A 22,596-nucleotide genomic window follows, 5' to 3' on the forward strand; every position below is an offset into this window, starting at 1 on the left:
GAATGGGCTGCAAAAAAAAAAAAAAAAAAGGATAATAATGGTTATTTACGAAGCATTTACTGTGTACCCGGCACTGAGATAAATTCTTTAACCCCATCATGTTAATCTCCCCAACAACCCTCTGAAGGAGGTGGTGTGATTATTCTCACTTTACAGAAAAGGAAAATGAAGTCGAGGGATGTTAAGTGACTTGCTCAAGGTCACTCTGCTTGTTGGTGCAGGGGTGAGGGGCGGGAATCATATACAGGTCCTTCCCACCCGCAAAGCAGCGAAAGATGCGGAGGTGAGTCCCGGCTGCGGTGCGGGCTCACCCGAGCCGGCGGAGCATCCCTAGGGAGCGAGTGGGCAGTTTCCCCCGGCTCCACTGCGAGCCGGTGGTGCAGCTCCCGCCCCCGGTCGCGGGCGCAGACTGGCGGCCGCCTCCGGGCCACGTGGTGCGCGCGGCGGGCGCGTCCGAGGAGCCCGCAGCGGCTCCGGGCTCAGAACTCTCCCGGCTTGGAGAGCGGGCGGGAGCCGGGGGCCGGGCTGGTGCGGGCGGCGAGGAGGCTGAGGAGGCGCGGAGGTAGCAGGGAGGCCGGGGCTTAGCGCCCGGCGGCGTCGGGGCCGTGGCCTCGTACCGGCCGCAGCCGCTTCCCTTGGCGCGTTGCTGGCACAGGGTCTCTGCGCCCAGGGCGCACGGCGGGCAGGGACGCAGCCCGGCCGCCTGGCCGCCATGGAGCCGGCCCCCTCCCGCGACCCCGAGCTGCAGCCCCAGCTCCTCGCCAACGCGTCGGACGCGTTCCCCAGCGCCTTCCCCAGCGCGGGTGCCAACGCGTCGGGGCCGCCAGGAGCACGGAGCGCCTCTTCCCTTGCCCTGGCTATCGCCATCACCGCGCTCTACTCGGCGGTGTGCGCCGTGGGGCTCCTTGGCAACGTGCTCGTCATGTTCGGGATCGTCCGGTGAGTCCACTGCGGGTTGGAGCGCCCGACAGGGCCCCGGGGATGAGGGTAGGGACCGCGACCTGGGACCCTTACTTCGGACTCCGCACACCCGGGGCCTCCGGGCTTCCTGCAGGGGGCGCCCGGGGGCCCAGCGGAAAGAGCACTTCCATGGCAAGGGGGACCCTGGCGCGCGCGCGCGTGTGTGTGTGTGTGTGTGCGTGTGTGTGTGTGTGTGCGCGCGCGCGCGCTCGTTTAACTAACATTGGATCATCTGTTGGCCTCCCCCTATTTCTGTGTCAGACTATGTGGGACAGTTTGGTGACAGTTGTGTGTCTGTCACAGTTTGTGAGTGCGTGATTCTGTGTTTGTGACAGTACCGATGCGTGTTTGGACCTCTACAAACCTGGTAGTGGTGGGCGGAGATGCCCGAGGTGTGCTGGGCCTCGGCGAGACAGCGGTGTGTGGGCTGAGTATGCAGGTGGGGGCACAGGAGCGCTTGTGTATCTGCATCACGCTGACGGGCGTTTACCCAGTCACATTTGGGGACCATCTGTTGGGGTTCCAGTGTTGGTGTATGTGCTCGTCTCACACTGTCAGTTGGTGATTCTCTCTGTAGGAGCGAGTGACAACGTGACTCTTATTTCTTGTCAGACCCTGAAGCCCCCATAGGAGGAGAGCATCCAGAGTGGCTGTGGACACTTGTGTGTGCATCTGCTGAGGGGTCGCCGTGGTTCCTGGGTACAGTGGGCCAGCCAGTTGCTCTCTGCTTCCTTCCCTGGGGCCATCTGGTTCTGAGCTCTGGATGTGATTCAGAGAGGCTGTGGATCCTCCTCACAAATGTCCCCTCTCTCATCTTCTCATCTCCAACAGTTTTTTTTTTTTTTCTGGCAAAAGCAAAAGCGATGTGGTTGTGCTGGAGTGGAGTTTGTACTTTCATCTCAGGAAGTAAAGTTCTCTTCTATGTGTCTCTGTTCAGTGCAGGGACCTTCTCAGAGAGTCTAAAGCATCATGAGCTTGCCCAGAAGCAGTTGTCCTGACCCAGCCCTGCCTTTGCAGACACCGGCAAAAGGGATTGAAAGGAAACTCCCATCCTGGTTAATTGGAAATGGGTCATCTGTGCTGGCTGACCAAGGGACAACCCTAAACCTCTCTGGGCCCTGGTACCACCAGACAGAGCAAAAGGCAGGGGGCAGATTGTGGATTCAGAGGCTGGAGATGCGAACTGAACTGTGGTCTTGGCCCAACTGCTGATGCCTGTCACACTGGGGGCCCTTTCCTCTCACCCACTGTCTGCTCCACCTGCCTCAGTTTCCCCATCTGGGGGATAGAGACCCTGTCTCTGCAGCTGGGAATGTGAGTTCCCGAGTGGGAGGCCTCTGTCGGACAGAGCACAGTACGCCCGAGTGTTGTGTGGTGTGGGGGTGTTGCGGGAGCTTTGGCTTGGATGACTCCGGGGAAGATTTGCTCCCCCAGGAGGAGCGGAGGGCACAAGAATTTCCTGTGCTTTCAGTGACTCATCCCCAGCTCTAGTGAGAAAATTCCCCCAAGCACAGGCAGGAACAGTCTTTGCTTTGTCAGTGGTTCTCCCCACTTTACCTTGGGAAGTAGTCCTGCAGACTCAAGTCAACCTGAGCATTAATTCTACCCACGAACTGGCTCTGCCACTGGGGTAAACCACTTGGCCTCTTTGAGCCTCAGTTTCTTCATCTATAGAATGGGGAAGTAATAGAGTCATCTTTGACAGGGTTTTTGTGAGGTGGCACTCAGCACTATAAATGCAGCTGGCATGGTGTCTGGACCCAATAAGTGTGAGGAGGAGGAGTACGATTCCTCAGAAGGAGAGTGAGGGGGCGCTTTTCCTAAGGTGGGCCTGGGAGTAGCTCTGATTCCAGGAGTCTCAGGTTCCTGCACGCGCGGTCTCTCGGGGGCTGGGGGGTAGGTCTCAGCGCTCTGATCTGGGGAAAGTGGAGCATCATTGTGTTTACTTCCATCTCCAGTCTCTTTCCTGGGGCCTCTGGCTGGTTGGCTGATGAGCGAAACCCCCTCGCCGAGCCAGGGGAGGGCCTCTCACTTCTGAGGGTCCACTGAGGGCAGGCTCTGGGCTCCCTGTGCTAGGGTGCTGCCCATCAACCTTGCCCCAAATCACCCAGTGTCAAGTGCATCTTGCAAGCAGCATAGCAGGCCCCTTAGGTCCCTGTGTTGCGCAGACATTTCCCGGGGCAGCCATCTATGTGATCACTGGGCCTGACTGATTGAATCTTCGCCTGCAGCCCGGTGGGCGAGCCATTAGCATCCCCATCATTGTCACCTCCAGTCTACACGTGAAGAAGCTGCAGTTCAGAGGGCGGCAAGGTGGCTTGTTCCCCCAGTCCAGAACTTTTTCCAGAGCTGCCTGGGGTAGGGGACAAAGAATTACATAGAAGGAGGGGGTGGAATCCTATCCCTCCTCTTGTCCTGGGATTCTCAGAGAATGATGGAGACAAAAGCACGATGACTCTACATGTTATTTAGCACATGTGCTTTAGGCTGCCATCCTTGGGGAGGGGAATGACAGGCCCTGGCACTGAGTCCTCCCCCACTGAAAGGGAGGCTAGGGACAGGGCAGCTGTCTGGGGCTCGGCTTCTGCTGGCAAAGTCCCAAGAGCAGTGTGTGGACAGCGGGGAGCCAGGATGAAGAAAACCTCCAGTGTATCCGTGGTTCTCTGACCATGCAGAGCTTAGCCGCACCAGTGAGCGAGTCAGTTGATTGACTGGATGAGTGAGTGATTGAATGGATGAATTCTGCCAGTCAGTCCTGAGCTCAACCTACTTGGAGAGCAGGGGAGGGTTTGCAAAAATGATCCAGCGGGCTGTTTGGGACAAAGAAGGAGGAAGGTGAGCGGCAGAGCTGGGGCTCTGAAGCCAGACATATCAATGTGTAAATCCGAAGTTCAAAGTCACTTACTTGCTGTGTATTCGGACTAGTGACTTCACCTTTCCAAAGCTCATTTCTTCACATATAAAGTGAAAGTAACAGCAGTGTATCTGGGGTGGTGGTGAGGATTAAAGGAGACATGTTGTGTCTGAGCCCTTTAAGCCCTTTGAGAACAGGGAGGGTTTCTATGTGAAGGAATGAAAAGAATTAACTCATTCAATGAAAACCCATGCTAGATGCTGAGATGTGATGGTGGGGAAGAAAACCCACCATCCCTGCCCTCATGGAGCTTAGGTCTGGGAGAAATAGACATTCATCCACTAGTCATCCAGCAGATAGAAGTTTGCAGCTGTGCTGAGGGCCATGAGGAGTGAGCTGTGGGACCCAGGATCGGGGTGGGGGGTGGGGGGGTCTCACCTGGTCTGGAAATTCCAGGAAGGCCTCTGAGGAGCTGAAGGGTAGGGAGAGGATAACTAAGTAAAAAGGTGAGGAACAAGGCTGACATACATGAGGGGCTGGAAAAAAAAAAAAAAAGAATACAGGAATCTCAGAATCCCAGAGCACAAAGCACTCCCTGTTCCTCCATCCCAACTTCCAAGAACATGCTTGGGAAGCCTGTTCATCCTTCTGGATACATGAGAGGAGCCTCTGGGAATTACACTCTTAGCCAACAGCCTGTGGTTCCTGAGGCTTCCATGAAGTGTGAGCAGAGTTTGGGGATGTGTGGTCCCCAGGCAGATGCTCCCTCTCTCCCCTTGCAGGGTGAGTTCAGCCAGTGTGGGGACTTGGGGAGTCTTTATAGCAGATGCCTGACAACCCCTCCTTCTGGGTGGAGTCATGCCCTGAGCAGGGCTGGTATCTCAGAGTTCCCATCCCAGCTCTCTAGGTGGAGTGGAGTGAAGGGCTTAAGGATCCCCGCATCTCTGATGACTCCATCTTCAGAAGTCATCAGTGGTGATGCCATCTTCCCTGTACGTGGCCCAGAAACTTCCTGGTTTGCCTGCCCTGAATCCAGGGAGGAGAATGGAGTCAATGCTTCTCCAGTGTGACCTCTCGTCCGCCTGCCTGTCCCCTGTCTCTACCTTGCCCTGACCCTGGCTTGGGCGTGTTTACACCTTGCTGTGTCTCTTGCCACCCCCCACCAGACCTCCCGGTCTCTTCATGACTCTGCCCCTTGAGCTCTTCCTGGGCTGGTGTCTCTTCTGACTCTCCTCCTTGTATCAGATGCCAGCTCTGCCACCTGCCCAGATCTTTAGCAGGTTGGATGGTCACTCTGTCCCCTGGTTTCTTCATTTATAAAATGTGGATCGTAGCACCTGCGTAAGAGGCACCTTTGTCCTAAAGATGACAAGGTGATGTTGGAAAAGCATTGTGTTTTACCTCCCATCCCAGGGAGCTGCAGGACGGAGCAAGCAGGCAGGGGAGGTTGGGCCTGGCAGCCTGGTGTGGGGCAGGGTCACGACAGGTGAATGAGGCATTCTGGTTGTCCCGTCTGTCTACTGCCCAGGTGCCAGGGGTGGCTGGGACGAGTGCTCAGAGTGGGAGCCTGAGTTCCTGTCTTGCTCTCAGAGACCCGGCATGAACTTCTTGCCTTCTGGTCTCCCTCCCCTCTCTTGCCTGGATTGAGGTCTTGCAGACCCCGGGGCCCCTGGGCCAGGAGAGATCCCAGTGAGGTGAGACAGTGCAGTGGAGAAGGTCACACCAGGAGGTCAGGTGGTGCTGGCCTACCATCCCTGCTCTACCATGTCCAGTGGCGTGGCTTTGGGCAAACGGCTTAACTCCCCTGAGCCCGCTTTCTGCGTTTGCAAAATTGTGGTGATCAGGCTAGGCTCTTGGGAGGACTGCGTGAGATCATGCGTGTAAAGGTCATAGCACAGCGCTGGGCAGAGAGTAGGCCTCAGCACGTGCCAGATGCTGAGATTAACTGGCACCCAGGGTCTGCTCTGGGCAGGCAGGCTGCTCCTGCTCAGGCTCTGGCCATGAGATTGTCTACACTTTCCACCTTGGGTCCTTTCCTGCTTCCTGCATCATCTGCACATTCACTCATTCAACAAGCATTTGCTGATACTGACCCTGCCAGGCCTGTCCAGCTGCAGCCCCACGGCCCAGACGCTCAGCTGAAGCCGCATCGTGGGCCCTGGCTTCTGACACAGGTGTGTCCCCTGGTCCCCCTAGTAAGTTACAGCTCCAGGGACAGTTGCAAATTTTCAGAGTTGATGGAGTCTGGAGGCACCCAGCCAGGGCAGGTGGTGACTGTGCTGAGTCGTGACGCAGGCAGGAGTGGTGGTTGGCTCCACGGAGAGGTGAGGATGGAGCATTCCAGGCAGGGGGAACAGCATGAGCAAAGAAATCTTCAGGAGATGATCGGAAGGCAGCACTGCACGGGGCGGGGAAGTTCACCGTGGCTGAACGAGGAGTGCTAGGGGGCGGGGCTGGCTGCCAGGGGCCACAGCAGGAAAGGTCTTGCGGGTGGGTGTCTGCCTCACCTTGGTTGTCAGGAGCGCCTGCCGAGTGCTGAGCTGTGGCCAGCCCCTGGGGCTGGTGATGAACCACTGACCACAGTCTCTGCCTTCCAAAATTCCTGGGGGGAGGGGGCTACACATATTAGAGGAACTCAGTGAGCCAGCCCCCGGGAATTGGAGGGAGTCATTCTGATGGGGGCTTCGCTGGTGGCTCAGATGGTAAAGAATCCGCCTGCAGTGCTGGAGCTGTTAAGTTGCTCATTCATGTCTTGACTGTTTGGACTGCAGCAGGCCAGGCTTCCCTGTCCTTCACCATCTCCCGGGGTTTGCTCAAACTCATGTCCATTGAGTTGGTGATGCCATCCAACCATCTCATCCTCTGTCACCCCCTTCTCTTTCTGCCTTCAATTTTTCTCAGCATTAGAGTCTTTTCCAATGAGTCGGCTCTTTGCATCAGGTGGCCAAAGAATTGGAGCTTCAGCTTCAGCATCTGTCCTTCCAATGAATCTTCAGGGTTGATTGCCTTTAAGCTTGACTGGTTTGATCTCCTTGCCATCCAAGGGACTGTCAAGGGTATTCTCCAGTACCACAGTTAGAGCATCAATTCTTCAGCACTCAGTTTTCTTTTTGGTCCAACTTTCACATCCGTACATGACTACTGGAAAGACCATAGTTTTGACTATATGGACCTTTGTTGTCAAAGTGATGTCTCTGCTTTTTAATACACTGTCTAGGTTTGTCATAGCTTTCCTTTCAAGAAGCAAGTGTCTTCTACTTTCAAGGCTGCAGTCACCATCCACAATGATTTTGGAGCCCCATATTTTCCCCCCATCTATTTGCCATGAAGTGATGGTATTGGAAGCCATGATCTCAGTTTTTAGAATGTTGAGTTTTAAGCCAGCTTTTTCGTTCTCCTCTTTTACATTTCTGAGGTCAATCCCGAGGTCAGAAAGACACCCTGGAGTAGGAAATGGCAGTGCATTCTGGTTTTCTTGCCTGGAGAATTCCATGGACAGAGAAATCTGGCGGGCTGCAGTCCAGGGGGGTTGCAAAGAGTTGTACACGACTGAGCGACTAACACTTACTACTATTCTGGTGGGGAGAGGGGAGGGAGGACTTAAGAGAAGCCTGGATTCAGGTCCAGCATGGCTGTATGAGGGGCTGGAGGCTGTGCTGAGGCTCGACTTGTGAGGCTGGACAGGTTCTTGGGCCCACGGTAAGGCAGTCATGCTGGGAAATGAGGGAACTTGGAGTCACAGGCCATGGGGAAGAGGACTTTGGAGCAGTCTGTGCAGAATGGAGTTCAAGAGGATGAATTTGGTGTAGGGGTCATGGGGCAGATTGGAAGGGGTTGGATCAGGGCAATGGAGAGCTGGATGACCTTGGGCAGGCCCCGGAAATCCTAGCCTTGGTTGTGCCTTTCAAACTGCAGTGCTGTGGGACCTGCAGAAAGCTGGAGGCTGGGCCGGATGAACCCTGGTGAGGCTGAGCAGGGAGGGCAGCTGCAGTCCTGGCCCGTGTCTCTGTGCCTCTTGGCCCTGCCCTGGGGCCTGGCTTCCCAGCCTCTTGGGTTTACTTTCTGGGGAGTGTGTGTGAATCATAGGCACACCAGGGAGAAGCCAGAGGAGTCACTCCCGCATTCCTGCCACATGCCAGAGGCTCCTCTGAGCCACGACGGGCCTGCAAGGGAGCAAGAGATGAGGACCAGAAAGCTCAGATGGAGCAGGTGCCTCTCACAGCCAGAAAGGGGCAAACCCAGGTCTTCCTCGCCCCCAAACCCCTCCAGACCCACTCTACCACTGCTGTCCATGAGACACATTGGCAGTGGAGGTGAAGGTTGGGGCTGTCTAGTTAGAGGAGGGAGGACCAGGGCTGGAGAGGAAGGCAGATTGCTGTCTGCAAACCTCTCAGGCCTCTGCGTGGGGTAATAGCACTTGAGAGCCTGGATGTCAGAGCCAGACTGACCTGGGATTGCATTTACTAAAAGAGGGAGCTTGGGAGATACATGCATGACCTTTCTTGGCCTCAGTTTTCTCATCTGTAAAATGGGAGTAGAAATAGACCCCGTGAGACCCCCACCCTCACAGGGTGCTTATGAGAAGTTCATGAGGCTGGATGTGAAGGAATTCAGTACAGAGCCAGGAACTTGGTAAGTACACTATACACATTTCCCATGATTTTGTCTATTTAGAAGAAGAGTGAGACTTGCTTCTCATTCATTTGAGCGACATTTCTTGAGCCCCAGAGGAACTAGAATTTTGGGGTGGATACTACAGGGAAACTATCAGCTCAATACTAAACATTTTCTTTTACAATAAACACAGTAACACATGTTGCTATAAGTAACACTAGTTATTTCAGAAACTACTGAGGTGATTAAGCAGAGACAAATGTTACCCATGATCCTACCATAAAGAGAAATGCTTTCTTATTTTGATGTATTTGCTTCCCATCTCTTTCTGTGTCTCTCACTGTGTGTGTGTGTTTTAATGACATTGGTGTCATACTATATTGAAATAATGATCACATCGTATATAATATTTTGCTAGCTGCCTTCTCACATCGTTCAGTTCAGTCACTCAGTCATGTCCGACTCTTTGTGACCCTGGGCTGCAGCACACCAGGCTTCCCTGTCCACCACCAACTCCCAGAGCTTGCTCAAACTCATGTCTATCACGTCAGTGAGGCCATCCAACCATTTCATCTTCTGTTGTCCCCTTCTCCTCCCGCTTCAGTCTTTCCCAGCATCAGGGTCTTTTCCAATGAGTCAGTTCTTCACATTAGGTGGCCAAAGTATTGGAGCTTCAGCATCAGTCCTTGCAATGAATATTCAGGACTGATTTCCATTAGGATGGACTGGTTGGATCTCCTTGCAGTCCAAGGGACTCTCAAGAGCCTTCTCTAACACCACAGTTCAAAGCATCACTTCTTCAGCGCTCAGCTTTCTTTATAGTCGAACTGTCACATCTGTACATGACTACTGGAAAAACCATAGCTTTGACTGGAGAGACCTTTGCTGGCAAAGTAATATGTCTGCTTTTTAATATGCTGTCTAGTTTGGTCATAGCTTTTCTTCCAAGGAGGAAGCATCTTTTAATTTCATGGCTGCAGTCACCATCTGCTGTGATTTTGGAGCCCCAAAAAACAAAGTCTCGCTGTTTCCATTGTTTCCCCATCTATTTGCCATGAAGTGATGGGACCGGGTGCCATGATCTTAGTTTTCTGAATGTTGAGGTTTAAGCCAACTTTTTCACTGTCCTCTTTCACTTTCATTAAGAGGCCCTTTAGTTTTTCTTCACTTTCTGCCATAAGGGTGGTGTCATCTGCATAGCTGAGGTTATTGATATTTTTACTGGCAATCTTGATTCCAGCTTGTGCTTCATCCAGCCCAGCGTTTCACATGATGTTCTCTGCGTATAAGTTAAATAAACAGGGTGACAATATACAGCCTTGACGTACTCCTTTCCTGATTTGGAACCAGTCTGTTGTTCCATGTCCAGTTCTAACTGTTGCTTCTTCACCTGCATACAGATTTCTCAGGAGGCAGGTCAGATGGTCTAGTGTTCCCATCTCTTGAAGAATTTTCCAGTTTGTTGTGATCCACAGCTTGTTGGCCTTCCACCCTTGGGCTCACCTCACTGAGCCTGTTTTTTCCTCTGAGAAATGGGGATGATAGAAAAACACCTGCATTGCAGGTAAACATATATTTGGCAGCTCGTCCTAAGTACCAGGCAGGGTTCTAGGCACTCGGTATGCAACAGTGATCAAGACACAGTCCCTGTCCTCATGGAGCTGACATTCTAGTGGGGAAAAGTTAGATGATAAAGAAATAGATGTAAAGCCAATGATATAGGCAATGAAGTCAACTCAAGCAGACTCAGGGAGGGAGAATGGCGGGGTTGCTGGTAAAGATGGGGAGGATGGTGGTGGGCAGGGGGAGGAGACCATTGAGCAGAGGCCAGTTGCTGGGAGGAAACGTTTTAGCAGAGACAACAGCGAGGGCAAACATTAAGGGAGATGATGCATGGCCTTAGCACGGGGCCTGGCCCATATCAGGAAGTTGTTGGTGATAACGATGCCTTTTGGATGGTTGCCTAGGACTTGGGAGCAGGGGTAGGGATTAAGCCAAGGGAAAGAAGCTGCTTCCCTCAGCCAGGCCAGATGCCTCTGCAGGACAGATGGAGGTAATCTGTTTCCCTTGGTTACAAAAACTCATCCTCCTGAAGTGCTGGGAAATGCCCCACATTTAGTGATTTTCCATTCCTCCTGGTGAGGAGGGCAGGAGCCCGCACGTGGTCAGAGGGCTGCCCTGTTGCGAGGGGCAGGTGGCCCCAAGACACTTCCTCCATGGGCTCTGGCCTGGTCATCCTGGATAAGAGAGAGGTCTATAGCAAAGCATGGCATATCAACTTGTTGGACTTAACACCAAAGATACCACTGCTGAGGGCTGACACGATGGGCACCTCTGTACCGAGTGCCTCACATACACGGTCTCATTTAATTCTCCCAACTCTTTGACATACTTGGTCCCTTGTTTCTGTCCATTTGACAGAGGAGGCCACTGAAGCTCAGAGCTGGTAACTTGCTTGCTGAGGGCAACAGTGGGAAAATGGCAAACTCAGCCTTTGAACCGAGGCCCTAAGATTCCTGAAGCTCACTCATGCAGTTTCCTGTCCATGAAGCTGTGCAAGAGGGTTCTGGCAAACTACTATGTGGAGGTTTGGCACTGGAGATTTAGGTAGAGGAAAGGTAAACAGAATTTCAGGCTCCTCTTCCCGTAGCTGGGACTGGAGGAAGACTGCATCTCAGATTTCCCTTCTCCCCTTCCTGGAGGATGATGCCTGAACTTTAGAGGAAGGGGGCTGTGCAAGGGCAAGACATGATTTCATTAACGTCAGAGTCCTGGGACCTCGGAATCTAATTGGCTACCCGGAACATCATAACATGCACAGGAAGAGGGATAATCGAGGGGCAGAGCAGAAGCCAGGCTTAAATTAGCAATTTACCATCATGCAGGCTGCAGCGGCCCCATTACCAGCTGAGGGGCGCGGAGTAGGACGGGGTGTCTGGGTTGTGTTCTATTGATTTAGAGCTCCCAGTGCAGCTGCAGAAATCAGCAGCTTTGTCTCTGGCCGGGGTGGGCGTGTGCAGCAAGAATTTTTCCTTCTGTAGCTTCCCAAGTCTTTCTTGATAAGTGGAAGAAACTCAAACTTCAGAGTCCTGGGAGGTCAGAAAGTCCCATTCAGGGGACTTCCCTGGTGGTCCAGTGGCTAAGACGCCATGCTCCCAATGCAGCGGGCCTAGGTAAGCCCCATTCAACAAACATAACACATGGGGAGGTGGAAATGTCCTCGCTGCCCTCCCCTGCAGAAGTAACCTTTTCACCAGGGCGTAGAATTTTGAATCATGGATGATGGTTCTCTTTATTGCACATTTATTTTGTGCCAGGTGCTCTGCTTAGGGATGTGTATATATTATCCTGTTTAATCCTCACCCTGTTAGTGAGTACTGTTTACCCCTTTTTCTAGATGGGGAAACTCAAGGCTCAGAGAATGTTTGATGTAATAACATCCTCAAAGTTCTGGAGTTGGATTGAAGTCAGGTCATTTTGATTGCAGAGCCCACACTCTTTTTTTTTTAATTGAAGATTAGTTGATTAAATATTAAAAAAAACAATAAGAATAAAATAAAATGCTGACTTGGTAATAAATAGAACAAAAGTGAAACTGCTGTGTGTCAGGCAGAAGGAGGTGTATATAATAAGGAATGCCCAGCATGGCCAAAGGCCTGGAGCGGGGAAGCCTGGGCTTTTCAGAACATGTGACTTTAGACCCTGGTTCTGTTCCTGCTGTGCTTCTTGACAAGCACCTCTCTGTGCTACAGGCTCCTTCTGGGAATGAAATGGAAATGTGTTGATACCCACTTCCCAGGGTGGGTGTGAGTCAGAGGAGACTGAGTGTGAAGTGCTCTGTCTTGTCCATCTCTTCAAGGAGTGACCCTGGGGTGTGAGGTCGGGGGAGGGACAGATCAGGCAAACTGGGTAGCATTCATATAGGATCACTAAGGATAATAAAGTTGTGGGCATTTTTTACACTGAATTACGGGATGGGAACATTCACTTGGCAATGGTAACGACTCAAAATAATTAAGAATCCAACCAGTTACAACTGTGGCAAAAATGAGCCTGTGTTTTGGTCATATTACAAGGCTCCATGCTGGAGACCTTCCATGCCAAATCTCACTTAATCTTCGTAGCACTTTTATGAGAGAGGAACCATTGAAAGTGCCTTTACAGATGATGAAGCTGAGGCTCAGAGATGTAAGACTTCTGCCCGAGGACACCAAGGTTAGTAAGTGTTTGCCTGGCCAGGCCTGCTCTCTCTCCACTTGATCACTGCCCTTCATCACACTCGACCCCCTAAACAACCTAGCACGCTGGTGGTGGTCATTGTCCTTTTCAGGGTGAGGAGATGGTGGCTTCCTGGCACCAGCCTTAGCCTAGAGCATGATTTTCAGGTCTGTGTCAGTCAGAATCCTACCAGAAAAAAAAAAGACCAGTGAGGTATATAGTTCAAGGAATTGGCTTATGCAACTTGGGGTCTGGCTAGGCAAGTCTGAAATTTGTTGGGCAGGTTGGCAGGCTGGCAACTGTCAGGCGAGAGCTGATGCTGTGGTCCACAGGCAGAATTTCTTCTTCCTCTGGGAAGCCTCAGTTTTGCTCTTCAGGCAAAACTCATTATCATGGATAATCTCCTTAAAGTCAACTGATTGTAGATGTTAATCATATCTACAAAATCCCTTCACAGCAACAACTCGCTTAGGGTTTGATTAAATTTGTTGTTTAGTTGCCAAGTAGTGTCCGACTCTTTGCGACCCCATGGACTGCAGCACGCCAGGCTTCCCTGTCCTTCACTATTTCCCAGAATTTGCTCACACTCCTGTCCATTGAGTTGGTAATGCCATTCAACCATCTCATCCTCTGTCACCCCTTACTCCTCCTGCCCTCAATCTTTTCCAGCATCAGGGTCTCTTCCAATGAGTTGGCTCTTCGCATCAGGTGGTCAAAGAATTGGAGCTTTAGCTTCAGCATCCGTCCTTCCAATGAATCTTCAGGGTTGATTTCCTTTAGTATTGACTGGTTTGATCTTCTTACTGTCCAAGGGACTCTCAAGAGTCTTCTCCAACACCACAGTTCTAAAGAATCAGTTCTTCACTGCTCAGCCTGCTTTATGGTCCAGCTCTCCCATCCATACATGACTACTGGAAAAAACATAGCTTTGACTCTATGGACCTTTGTCAGCAAAATGATGTCTCTGCCTAGATACGCTGTCTAGGTTTGTTATAGCTTTTCTTCCAAGTTGCAAACATCTTTTAATTTCATGGCTACAGTCACCAATCAGCAGTGATTTTGGAGCCCAAGAAAATAAAATCTGTCACTGTTTCCATTTCTCCCCCATCTATTTGCCATTAAGTGATGGGCCAGAAGCCGTGATCTTAGTGTTTTGAATGTTGAGTTTTAAGCCAGCTTTTTCACTCTTCTCTTTCATCTTCATCAAAAGGCTCTTCAATTCCTCTTTGGTTTCTGCCATTAGGGTAGTATCATCTGCATATCTGAGGTTGTTGATATTTCTCCTGGCAATCTTGATTCCAGCTTGTGATTCACCCAACCCAGCATCTTGCATGATGTGCACGTAAGTTAAATAAGCAGGGTGGCAATATACAGCCTTGTTGTATTCCTTTTCCAATTTTGAACCAGTCTGTTTTTCCATGTCCAGTTCTAATCATTGCGTCTTGACCTGCATACAGGTTTCTCAGGAGGCAGGTAAAGTGGTCTGGTATTCCTCTCTCTTTAAGAATTTTCCAGTTTGTTGTCATCCACACAGTCAAAGTCTTTAGTGTAGTCAGTGAAGCACAAGTAGATGTTTTTCTGGAACTCACTGGCTTTTTCTATGATCCAACGGATGTTGGCAATTTGATCTCTGGTTCCTCTGCAATATTAAGTAACTGGGTACTGTAGCCTAGCCACATAGACACATAAAATTAATGACCATCACAGGGTCAGCCAGACCTGGGATTAAGTCCTGGTCATATAACCTACTGGCTCTATGATCTTGGGCAAGTTTCTCTGCCTCTCTAAGCCTCAGAGTCCCCTAGTCTGCTAAATGCAGTGATAATGCTCACCAGAGTCATTAGTCATAAGGATTAAGTGCAATGATGGAAATCAAGTACCTTCAACCAGTGTCTGGCATATAGGAAGAGGGGAGACACACACACACACATTAGTGATCTTGAAATGGGTATTTTCTGACTGTAGTGTAATCGCACATTCCAGTGCTTGTCTTTTTACACCGGTGGCTCCTGGAGGGCGGGGACTGCGTCCCTTTCATCTTCTGTCCTGTTTCCTAGATCAGTCCCTGGCTCTGAGGAGGCCTCACTGAGTGTTTCTTAAATATCTAGTTGGCACTTTGTTAATGAGATTCCCTCTGAGGGGCTGGGATGTATAAGAAAACTCTCCCAATGACAAGACAAGAGAGAAAGAAGATGTGCGGGAACCTCAGACTTCTGTTTGCTTTACAGTAACACCCCTTCCTTTTCAGCTTAGTAGGGCTTCCCTTGTGGCTCAGCTGGTAAAGAATCCGCCTGCAGTGCAGGAGACCTGGGTTTGGTCACTGGGCTGGGAAGATCCCTGGAGGAGGGAAAGGCTACTCGCTCCAGTATTCTGACCTGGAGAATTCCGGGTATAGTCCATGGGGTTGCAAAGAATTGGACACTACTGAGCGACTCACTTTCACCTTTCACTTTCAGCTTAGTAAGTCTTTCCTTAGTAAGTTTCCAGGAGACTTCTCTAATGCCTTCTCTGTGTTCCCACAGTGTTCAGTGCATGCCACATCAGAGACCCGTACACTTTTCAAACCCCTGATCACTCATTCCTCTCTCCCCAGATGAGGGGGAGGGGGGGTGAGCATCCTTTGGAGGCCCAGTCTAGGGTCTAACACACTCAGGCAGTACGTAAGTAGGTGTTTGCAGGAGGGACATGTTCTATTTTCAGAGAACCATTGGGGCTTCCCTAGTGGCTCAGATGGTGAAGGGTCTGCCTACAATGCGGGAGACCTGGGTTTGATCCCTGGGTCAGGAAGATCCCCTGGAGAAGGAAATGGCAACCCACTCCAGTACTCTTGCCTGAAAAATTCCATGGACTGAGGAGCCTGGTAGGCTACAGTTCATGGAGTCACAAAGAATCAGACACGACTGAGCAACTTCACTTCACTTCACTTGACTTCATGGGCTGATAGGCCACATCTAAGGAAATCTGCCTCTGGGGCTTCTGTAGTGTCCAGCTGCCTCATCCGCTGGTCCAGCCGTCCTTACGCCAGAAGCAGAGCCAGGGTAGGGAAGAATTTCTCTTCCCTGCCTCCCATGGATGTGTTGTACCAAACAAGGTGCCTGCCCTGTTTATTGCTGGGTGCGCCCTGAAGGCCACCCCACCCCCCTCACTCATGTGCAGCTCAGGGGCCTTGTATTTCTACAAGGCCAGTCGTTAATCTTCTCTTTCGACACGCTTGCTGGGCCTCGTTGTCGTTAACCACTTTCCTTCCTCAGGCTTTGCCAAAACTGAGATAGCTAATTAGTTTCTGGCCAGTCGCCACTCAGATGGTGGGCAGGTCGTAGCTCGCCGCCCTCGCTGCCCAACCCAACTTGTTTTGCGAGTGGGAAGAGCAAGTGCACTTTGTTTACAAATACAGGGAGCCTCAGCCCGGACCGCTGGCTGGCAGTTGCTTTATTTAATTGCTTTATTTAAGCTGTTCATCCCCCCTGCATGGGCAGAGCCTTTGGGATCACTGCTGTAGCTGTGCCTCGGTTTCCTCATTTGTAAAACAAAGGGATTGAACGTGACCAGCTGAGAGAAGATGGGGTAGAGGTCAGGACTCTGGGTTCTGGAATTAACCCAAGGCTTACCCAGGCCCTGCCACTCCTAGCTCCAGGATTTTGGGTGAGTCACTTGAGCCCTCTGAGCCTCAATCTTTCTCACCTGTAAAATGGGGAGAATAATGGTCACCTCCTGTGGTGGCTAGGCACCTTCAGTGGGATGGTGAACACACATATGGCCCTTAGCAGGGCAACTGGCACATAGTAAATGCCCAGTAAATACTCTTATCTTTCCAGTGCTAGCATTCTGTATTTCTGATAAAAAAAAAAGTCTTTTTGCTGGGCTTGCTGGGGAGTGGAGCAGTTTTAACAGACATTGCTCCTGTGTTTTAGGCCACTGCTGGCAAGACGGTTATCCTTATGTATTCATTTCCTAGGGCTGCCATAACAAATCACCATAAACTGGGTGGTTTATTTTTATTTTCTAATAAATATTTATTTTTATTTGGCTGTGCTGGGTTGCAGCAGGCAGGATCTTAGATATTCCTTGTGGCATTCGGGATCTTTAGTTTCATCCTGTGGAATCTAGTTCCCTGACCAGGGATCGAATCCAGGCGCCCTGTTTGGGGAGCGTGGAGTCTTAGCCGTTGGGCCACCAGGGCAGTCTGTAAACTGGGTGGTTTAAAACAATAGAGATATTTTCTTTATAGTCCAGGAGGCTCGAAGTCTGAAATCAACAGGACTCTGCTCCCTCTGAAGGCTCTGGGGAAGAGTCCTTCCTCCCTGAGCTTCTGGTGGTGGCCGGCACTCGCTGTTGTCCTTTGGACTTGTAGCTGTGTCACTCCAGTTTTTGACTGTGTTTTCATGTGACTGTGTTGCTCTGTGTGTGTCTCTGTTCTCCTCTTACAAGGACACCAGTCATATTGGATTTAGGGCCCACCTTAATCTATTCAATAGTACAACCACTTCTTTTTTTTTTTTTTAGAAAAAATAACTCTATTTATTTATTTATTTTATTCATTGCAGTGGCTTCTCTTGTGTAGCACGGCTCTAGGGCACGGGCTCAGTAGTTGCAGCGCGTGGGCTGCAACAGTTGTGGTGAATGGACATAATTGCTCCACAGCATGTGAGCTCTTTCTGGACTAGGGATTGAACCCGTGTCCCCTGCACTGGAAGGTGGATTTTAAACCACTGAACCACCAGGGAAGTCCTTAGATGTGAATTCTGAGGGCAGCTATTCAACCCAGTATGCTCTCCAAGGCTCACTTTCCTCCTCTGTATGGGGATGATAATAGTAGCAATTTCAAAGGGTTGTTGGAGTGATTGAATGAGATAATCTATATAAATGTCATGGTAGGGTGCAATATAATACATCAGGCTCGTGTTAAGTACTGAGTCTGTGTAGCTGCTGTGCTGGAGATGGTGGCAAAGATGCTGACAGTGATGGGGACAATTGCATCCATGGACCCACCCTACACTGGTTAATCACTGGACACAGGGACATACAATGTAGGCAACGATCTTGTCAGGAACTCTGAAGCCTTGGACAGGAGACTGTTTCCCTTTGGCCTCTTGTCTTGAACCCTCATCTGAGATTTAGCTCCTGGGAGAGCAGGTTCAAAAAGTAGAAAGAACTTGAGCTCCCAGAAGTTGGGGGAACTGCTACTCTGTGTGACCTTGCACAACTGTCTTTCCCTCTCCAGGCCTCAGTTTTCCCATCTGCAAAGTGGGTGAAGAAGTTTGAACTCAGTGTTCCAGATCAGAGCCTCTGCTAGGGTGGAAGTTCAGCACAGGGCTCTGTGTTTCATCTCAATGGTGGTAGGTTACCAAAGGGCCAGAAAAGGAGTCAGGAGCCTGGGACCCCAGGACTGCTCACCAGGGATCATTCTGGGCCCATTTTCCTCATCTGGACAAGAAAAGAAGCCATATGATATGAATGTGCCAGGAGTGTCCTAGGGACATCATAGGCATGAACTCATTCCACACTCACCACACCCTCAAGAGGGAGGATGGTTATACCCAGTTCACAGAGGAGCAAACTGAGGCTCAGAGAAGTTAGAGCTCGCCCCAGTTCATACAGTTAGAAGCAGCTGTTGTTGTTCAGTTGCTCATTCGTGTCCGACTCTTTGTGACCCCATGGACTGCAGCATACCAGGCTTTCCTGTCCTTCATCATCTCCTGGAGTTTGCTCAAACTAATTCCACTGAGTCGGTGATACCATCCAATCATCTCATCATCTGTCATCCCCTTCTCCTGCCTTCAGTCTTCCCCAGAATCAGGGTCTTTTCTAATGAGTCAGCTCTTCGCATCAGGTGGACATAGTATTGGAGCTTCAGCTTCAGCATCAGTCCTTCCAGTGAATCTTCAGGGTTATTTCCTGTAGGACTGACTGCTTAGACTGACTGGGGCTTAAACCTAGGTGTGTCTGCTGCTGAAGTCCATGCTTCTCCTTGGCTGCACTTTTACTGTATCGTTTCCTAGAGCTGCTGTAACACATTGCTGCAAACCTCATGGCTTAAGACAACAGAAATGTATTCTTTTACATTCTTGGAGGCCAGAGGTCCAGAAAGTGTCTCCAGGACTGCGCTCCCTCTGAAGGCTCTTGGGGAAAAACCTTCCTTTCGTCTTCAGCTTCTGGTGGCTTCAACAGCCCTTGGCTTGTGGCCACATCATTGTAATCTCTGTTCCCATCACCACATGGCCTTCATTCTTCCTATGTGCTGTGTGTCTCTTACAAGGACACTTGTCGTTAGAGCTAGGGGCCCACCCCAGTAATCCAGGATGGTCTCAAGATCCTTAACTTAGGGACTTCCATGGTCACCCAGTGGTTAAGATTCTGCACTCCCAATGCAGGGAGTTCTATCCCTAGTCAGGGAACTAAGATCCTATATGCACAACCAAAAAAAAAAGTATAAATTAAAAAAAAAAACCACCTTAATTGCATGTGTAAAGACCCCTTTTCTAAATAAGGCCACTTTCACAAGTTCTGGATGTTGGGATGTGGACTTGTCTTTCAGGGGCTGCCATTTAACCCACTATAGTTGTTATTGAATTTTGGTAGTGACACTATCTGCTGGGGGTGCAAGGAGCTCAGGGACTTTCTGGAGCAGCTTAGAAGTAGAAAGAGAACAACAAAGTTGTGCGCTGGAACAAAGTTGCTAGTCTGGGGGGCATGGGTGATGGGAGCGTGGCTTACGCTGATGTTCCACCAGCAGTGATGTCAGTGAAGTAAGAAATACACAAAAAACACATCTGGGGGAAAAAATAAAAAGTAAAAAAATAAGTAAATAAAAGGAGAGACCCCCACCACATCTGTGTACGGTGGATGCAGTCAGCCATGGGGCAGAAACCTGAAAACTTATCCACAGAGGCCACGCTTCCTCGTGTGGCCTATGTCCACATTAATGACTTTGGGGTTATAGATCCCACTGAAAGTAGATTCAGCCTCCTTTACCCACCTGGAGAGATGGGAGAAGGCCTGAGTGTCTGTGATGTGGTTTACCTGCATCATCTTGGGCCTCCCTTAACCCAGAGGACGGTACCATCTTTACTCGGATCATTCCATTTTTAAAAAGATTTTATTTATTTATTTTTGGCTGTGCTGGGTCTTCATTGATGATGGGCCTTTCTCCAGTTGCAGCGAGCAGGGGCTACTCTTCCTTGAGGTTCACGGGCTTCTCATTGTGGTGGCTTCTCTTGTTGCAGAGCCTGGGCCCTGGGCACGGGCTTAGTAGTTGTGGCACACGAGCTTAGTTGCCTGGAGGCACGTGAAACCCTCCCGGACCAGGTATCGAACCTATGTCTCCTGCATTGGCGGGTGGATTCTTAACCACTGGCTCACCAAGGAAGCCTGATAATCATGTTCTTGAATGCCTGAGGCCTAGCTGAGATGGGGGCTCCAAGGAATGGCTACCCGGTGTGAGAAGGCAGCTTACCAACCAGCCGTACTGAGCACTTACTCTTCTTCATATTAACTCAGGTCTCACCAAGCTGGGTGAAGGGTGTACTGTTAACATCTTTATTTTCCAACACATGGAAAGGAGAAGGGTTAGGTTTAGAACCTGTGATTTGTGAGCGGAACCAGGAAAAATGGTGCCAGGTGACAAGGAGGCAGTTTTCGGCTCAGATAAAACCAAGAACTTGTTTTCCTGTGAGTTGTCCCCAGTGGGATGGACTGTGCTGTAGGTGGCGAGTTCCCCATCTGTGGATATACACAAGCAGAAACTGCGTAGTCACTTGTCTGGAGTGCCACAGAGGGAATGCCCTCACTGTGAAGTTTCCTTCTAGCTCTGAGATCCTAGGAATTTTCCCAAGAGACCTTCAGATATCTTTGTGCACAAAGACATTTATCACAGTACTGTTTATAATACCAAAAGAGCAGAAGCAACCTATATGTCTTTTAATTGGAGATTTATTAAGTAACTACATTTGGGAGCATTAGTGTCTGTGAGACTAGCTCCAGCCTGTAGTCTGTTCTTGTATAGTCCTTGAGCTAAAAATGATTTTTTACACTTTTAAAAGCTTGTAAGAAACAAAAACAGGAATTCCCTGGTAGTCTAGTTGTTAGGACTCCACACTTTTACTGTTAAGGGCTGGAGTTCAATTCTTGTTCAGGAAACTAAGACCTCCGCAAGCCCTGAGGCCAAAAAACAAAACTACACACACAAACACACACACATTAAACAAAAAGCAGAAGAATATGCATCAGAGACCTTAAGGGGCCTACCGAGCCTAAAATACTTACTTTTTGGCTCTTTACAGAAAAAGTCTGTTGACCTCTGGATTAGAATAATAGTCAGTCACCAAAAATTATATTAATTTGTGTCTGTGGATATGGAAAGATGATTACAGCATATTTTTGAGAAGAAAGAAACAGGTTATATAATAGTATTAGAACCAGATCCCTTTTATTTAAAACAGGGTCTGTATATTTGCCTGTTATCTGTTAATGATAGTCTGTCCTACTGATGGTTTTTAAATTTTCTTTATGAAATGATTCTGTGTTATTTGGACCTTTTATAGTGAGCAGCTGTTATTTCTGAGATCTGACAAAGCACTGGGGAAGAAAATTAACTCTGAATCCTCCCAACAGTCCATGCTGTTTGGGACCCAGTGAGTTTTGATCTAGGCTGAAGCATTTTGTTTGATTTGGTTCCTAAGGTGCCCTAAGGTCGATCAGCCTGATTGGTGCCCTTACCTTGTTGCTCTTATTGTTTTTAGGTCTCTTGCCTGGTGAGCTCTTATGCATGAGAGGTAAAAAAAAAAATACCCCTCAGCTCAGTTAAAAACAAACTCGCTCCTTTCGGTAAATGATCTGACAAGATTTCCCTTTGCCGAGGCATAGCTGAGTCACTGCAGATTCAGGGCAGGTAGGGTCAGGCCCAGATGTCCTTCAGGGGCCCTGGGTTGGCCTGGGTGGAGGATAGAAGGGACAAGGGGAGCACCGTAGCCTATCTCAGAGCTCTTGGGTCTGTGGTTGGTTACTTCCAAGGATCAGGGTGCCTGACCCTCCGTCCTCCTGGGAATCCCCCAGTAAATGCTGTGTTTATGATGTGGTTCCTGCCTAAAGGCTGCACTGTGTAGTGTGGCGGACAGATGCAGCGACATTCATTCATTCAACAGATGTGCTTTGAGCACCTGCTTGGAGCTGGGAAGTCCCAGGCTTAGTGGTGACCGAGACAATGACATGCCTTTGGGACTTAATGTATGTGAGGGGTGCACACTCTGGGTCTGCAGGGGAGAAGCTGAAATGGAAGTCCGAGGAAGGCACCAGGGACTTGGAGATGCCCAAAGGGGTGGAATCTCTGCTCAGCCTCTTTCTGCCTCTGCAGCCTTGGGCAAGTTCCTTTATTGCTCCCCGTAAATCGGGAATGATAAATCCTATCCACCCCATAGGGTGCTGGGAAAATTAAATGATGTAAAATGCTTTCCCAGTGCCTGGCACAGAGTCAGTGTCCAACAAATGCTTATTATCTATTAAAGAATAAAACAAAACACAGGTGTAAGAAGTACCTAAAATCATGCCCAAGAAAAACCTGGCACGTAGCTGTTGTGCCACAAATTCTGGCTGCCACCCTCGTGACCAGAAGTGGACATATTGTTCTGAACTGACCTCTCCTCCTTGCCTCATCAGGCCCCATCACGAAGTCTGTGCCATTGTTCTGATGTGTGTAAGTCTCTCTCCCCGACCCTTCCTGGACTGTGAGCAGATGGTCTCCAAACTCCAGATCACAGCAGAGTTGAGGAATGTGTGAGGGCAGGTGAAGGCTCTGGAACCAGCCCACCTCTGGACCAGTTCCCTCCCTTTGATCCCGGCCTCCAGACTGGCCCCTCCGCCATGGCTGATGTGTGATAAGCTAGGTCTTAACACTCAGGGTTGCAATGAGGTTGAAATGAAATCATGCATTTGGTGCAGTTGGCATAGCGCCTGGT

At 50.0% G+C, this 22,596-nt stretch overlaps 1 protein-coding gene across 2 annotated transcripts in view; it reads left to right on the forward strand.

The window, feature by feature from the left end:
- The first annotated feature begins 448 nt into the window (after positions 1 to 448).
- OPRD1 (opioid receptor delta 1) overlaps positions 449 to 22,596 on the forward strand; it is a 51,576-nt gene continuing 29,428 nt past the window's right edge. For both annotated transcript variants that reach the window (XR_006265212.1, XM_043445784.1), the window contains exon 1: positions 449 to 939. Coding sequence is in view for 1 of the 2 variants with exons in the window: in XM_043445784.1 (XP_043301719.1) it covers positions 713 to 939 (227 nt within the window). In the remaining variant the exon portion in view is untranslated. The remainder of the gene's footprint in view (positions 940 to 22,596) is intronic.

This window comes from Cervus canadensis, chromosome 24 (assembly GCF_019320065.1).
Source record: "Cervus canadensis isolate Bull #8, Minnesota chromosome 24, ASM1932006v1, whole genome shotgun sequence".
NCBI classification, from domain to species: Eukaryota; Metazoa; Chordata; class Mammalia; order Artiodactyla; family Cervidae; genus Cervus; species Cervus canadensis.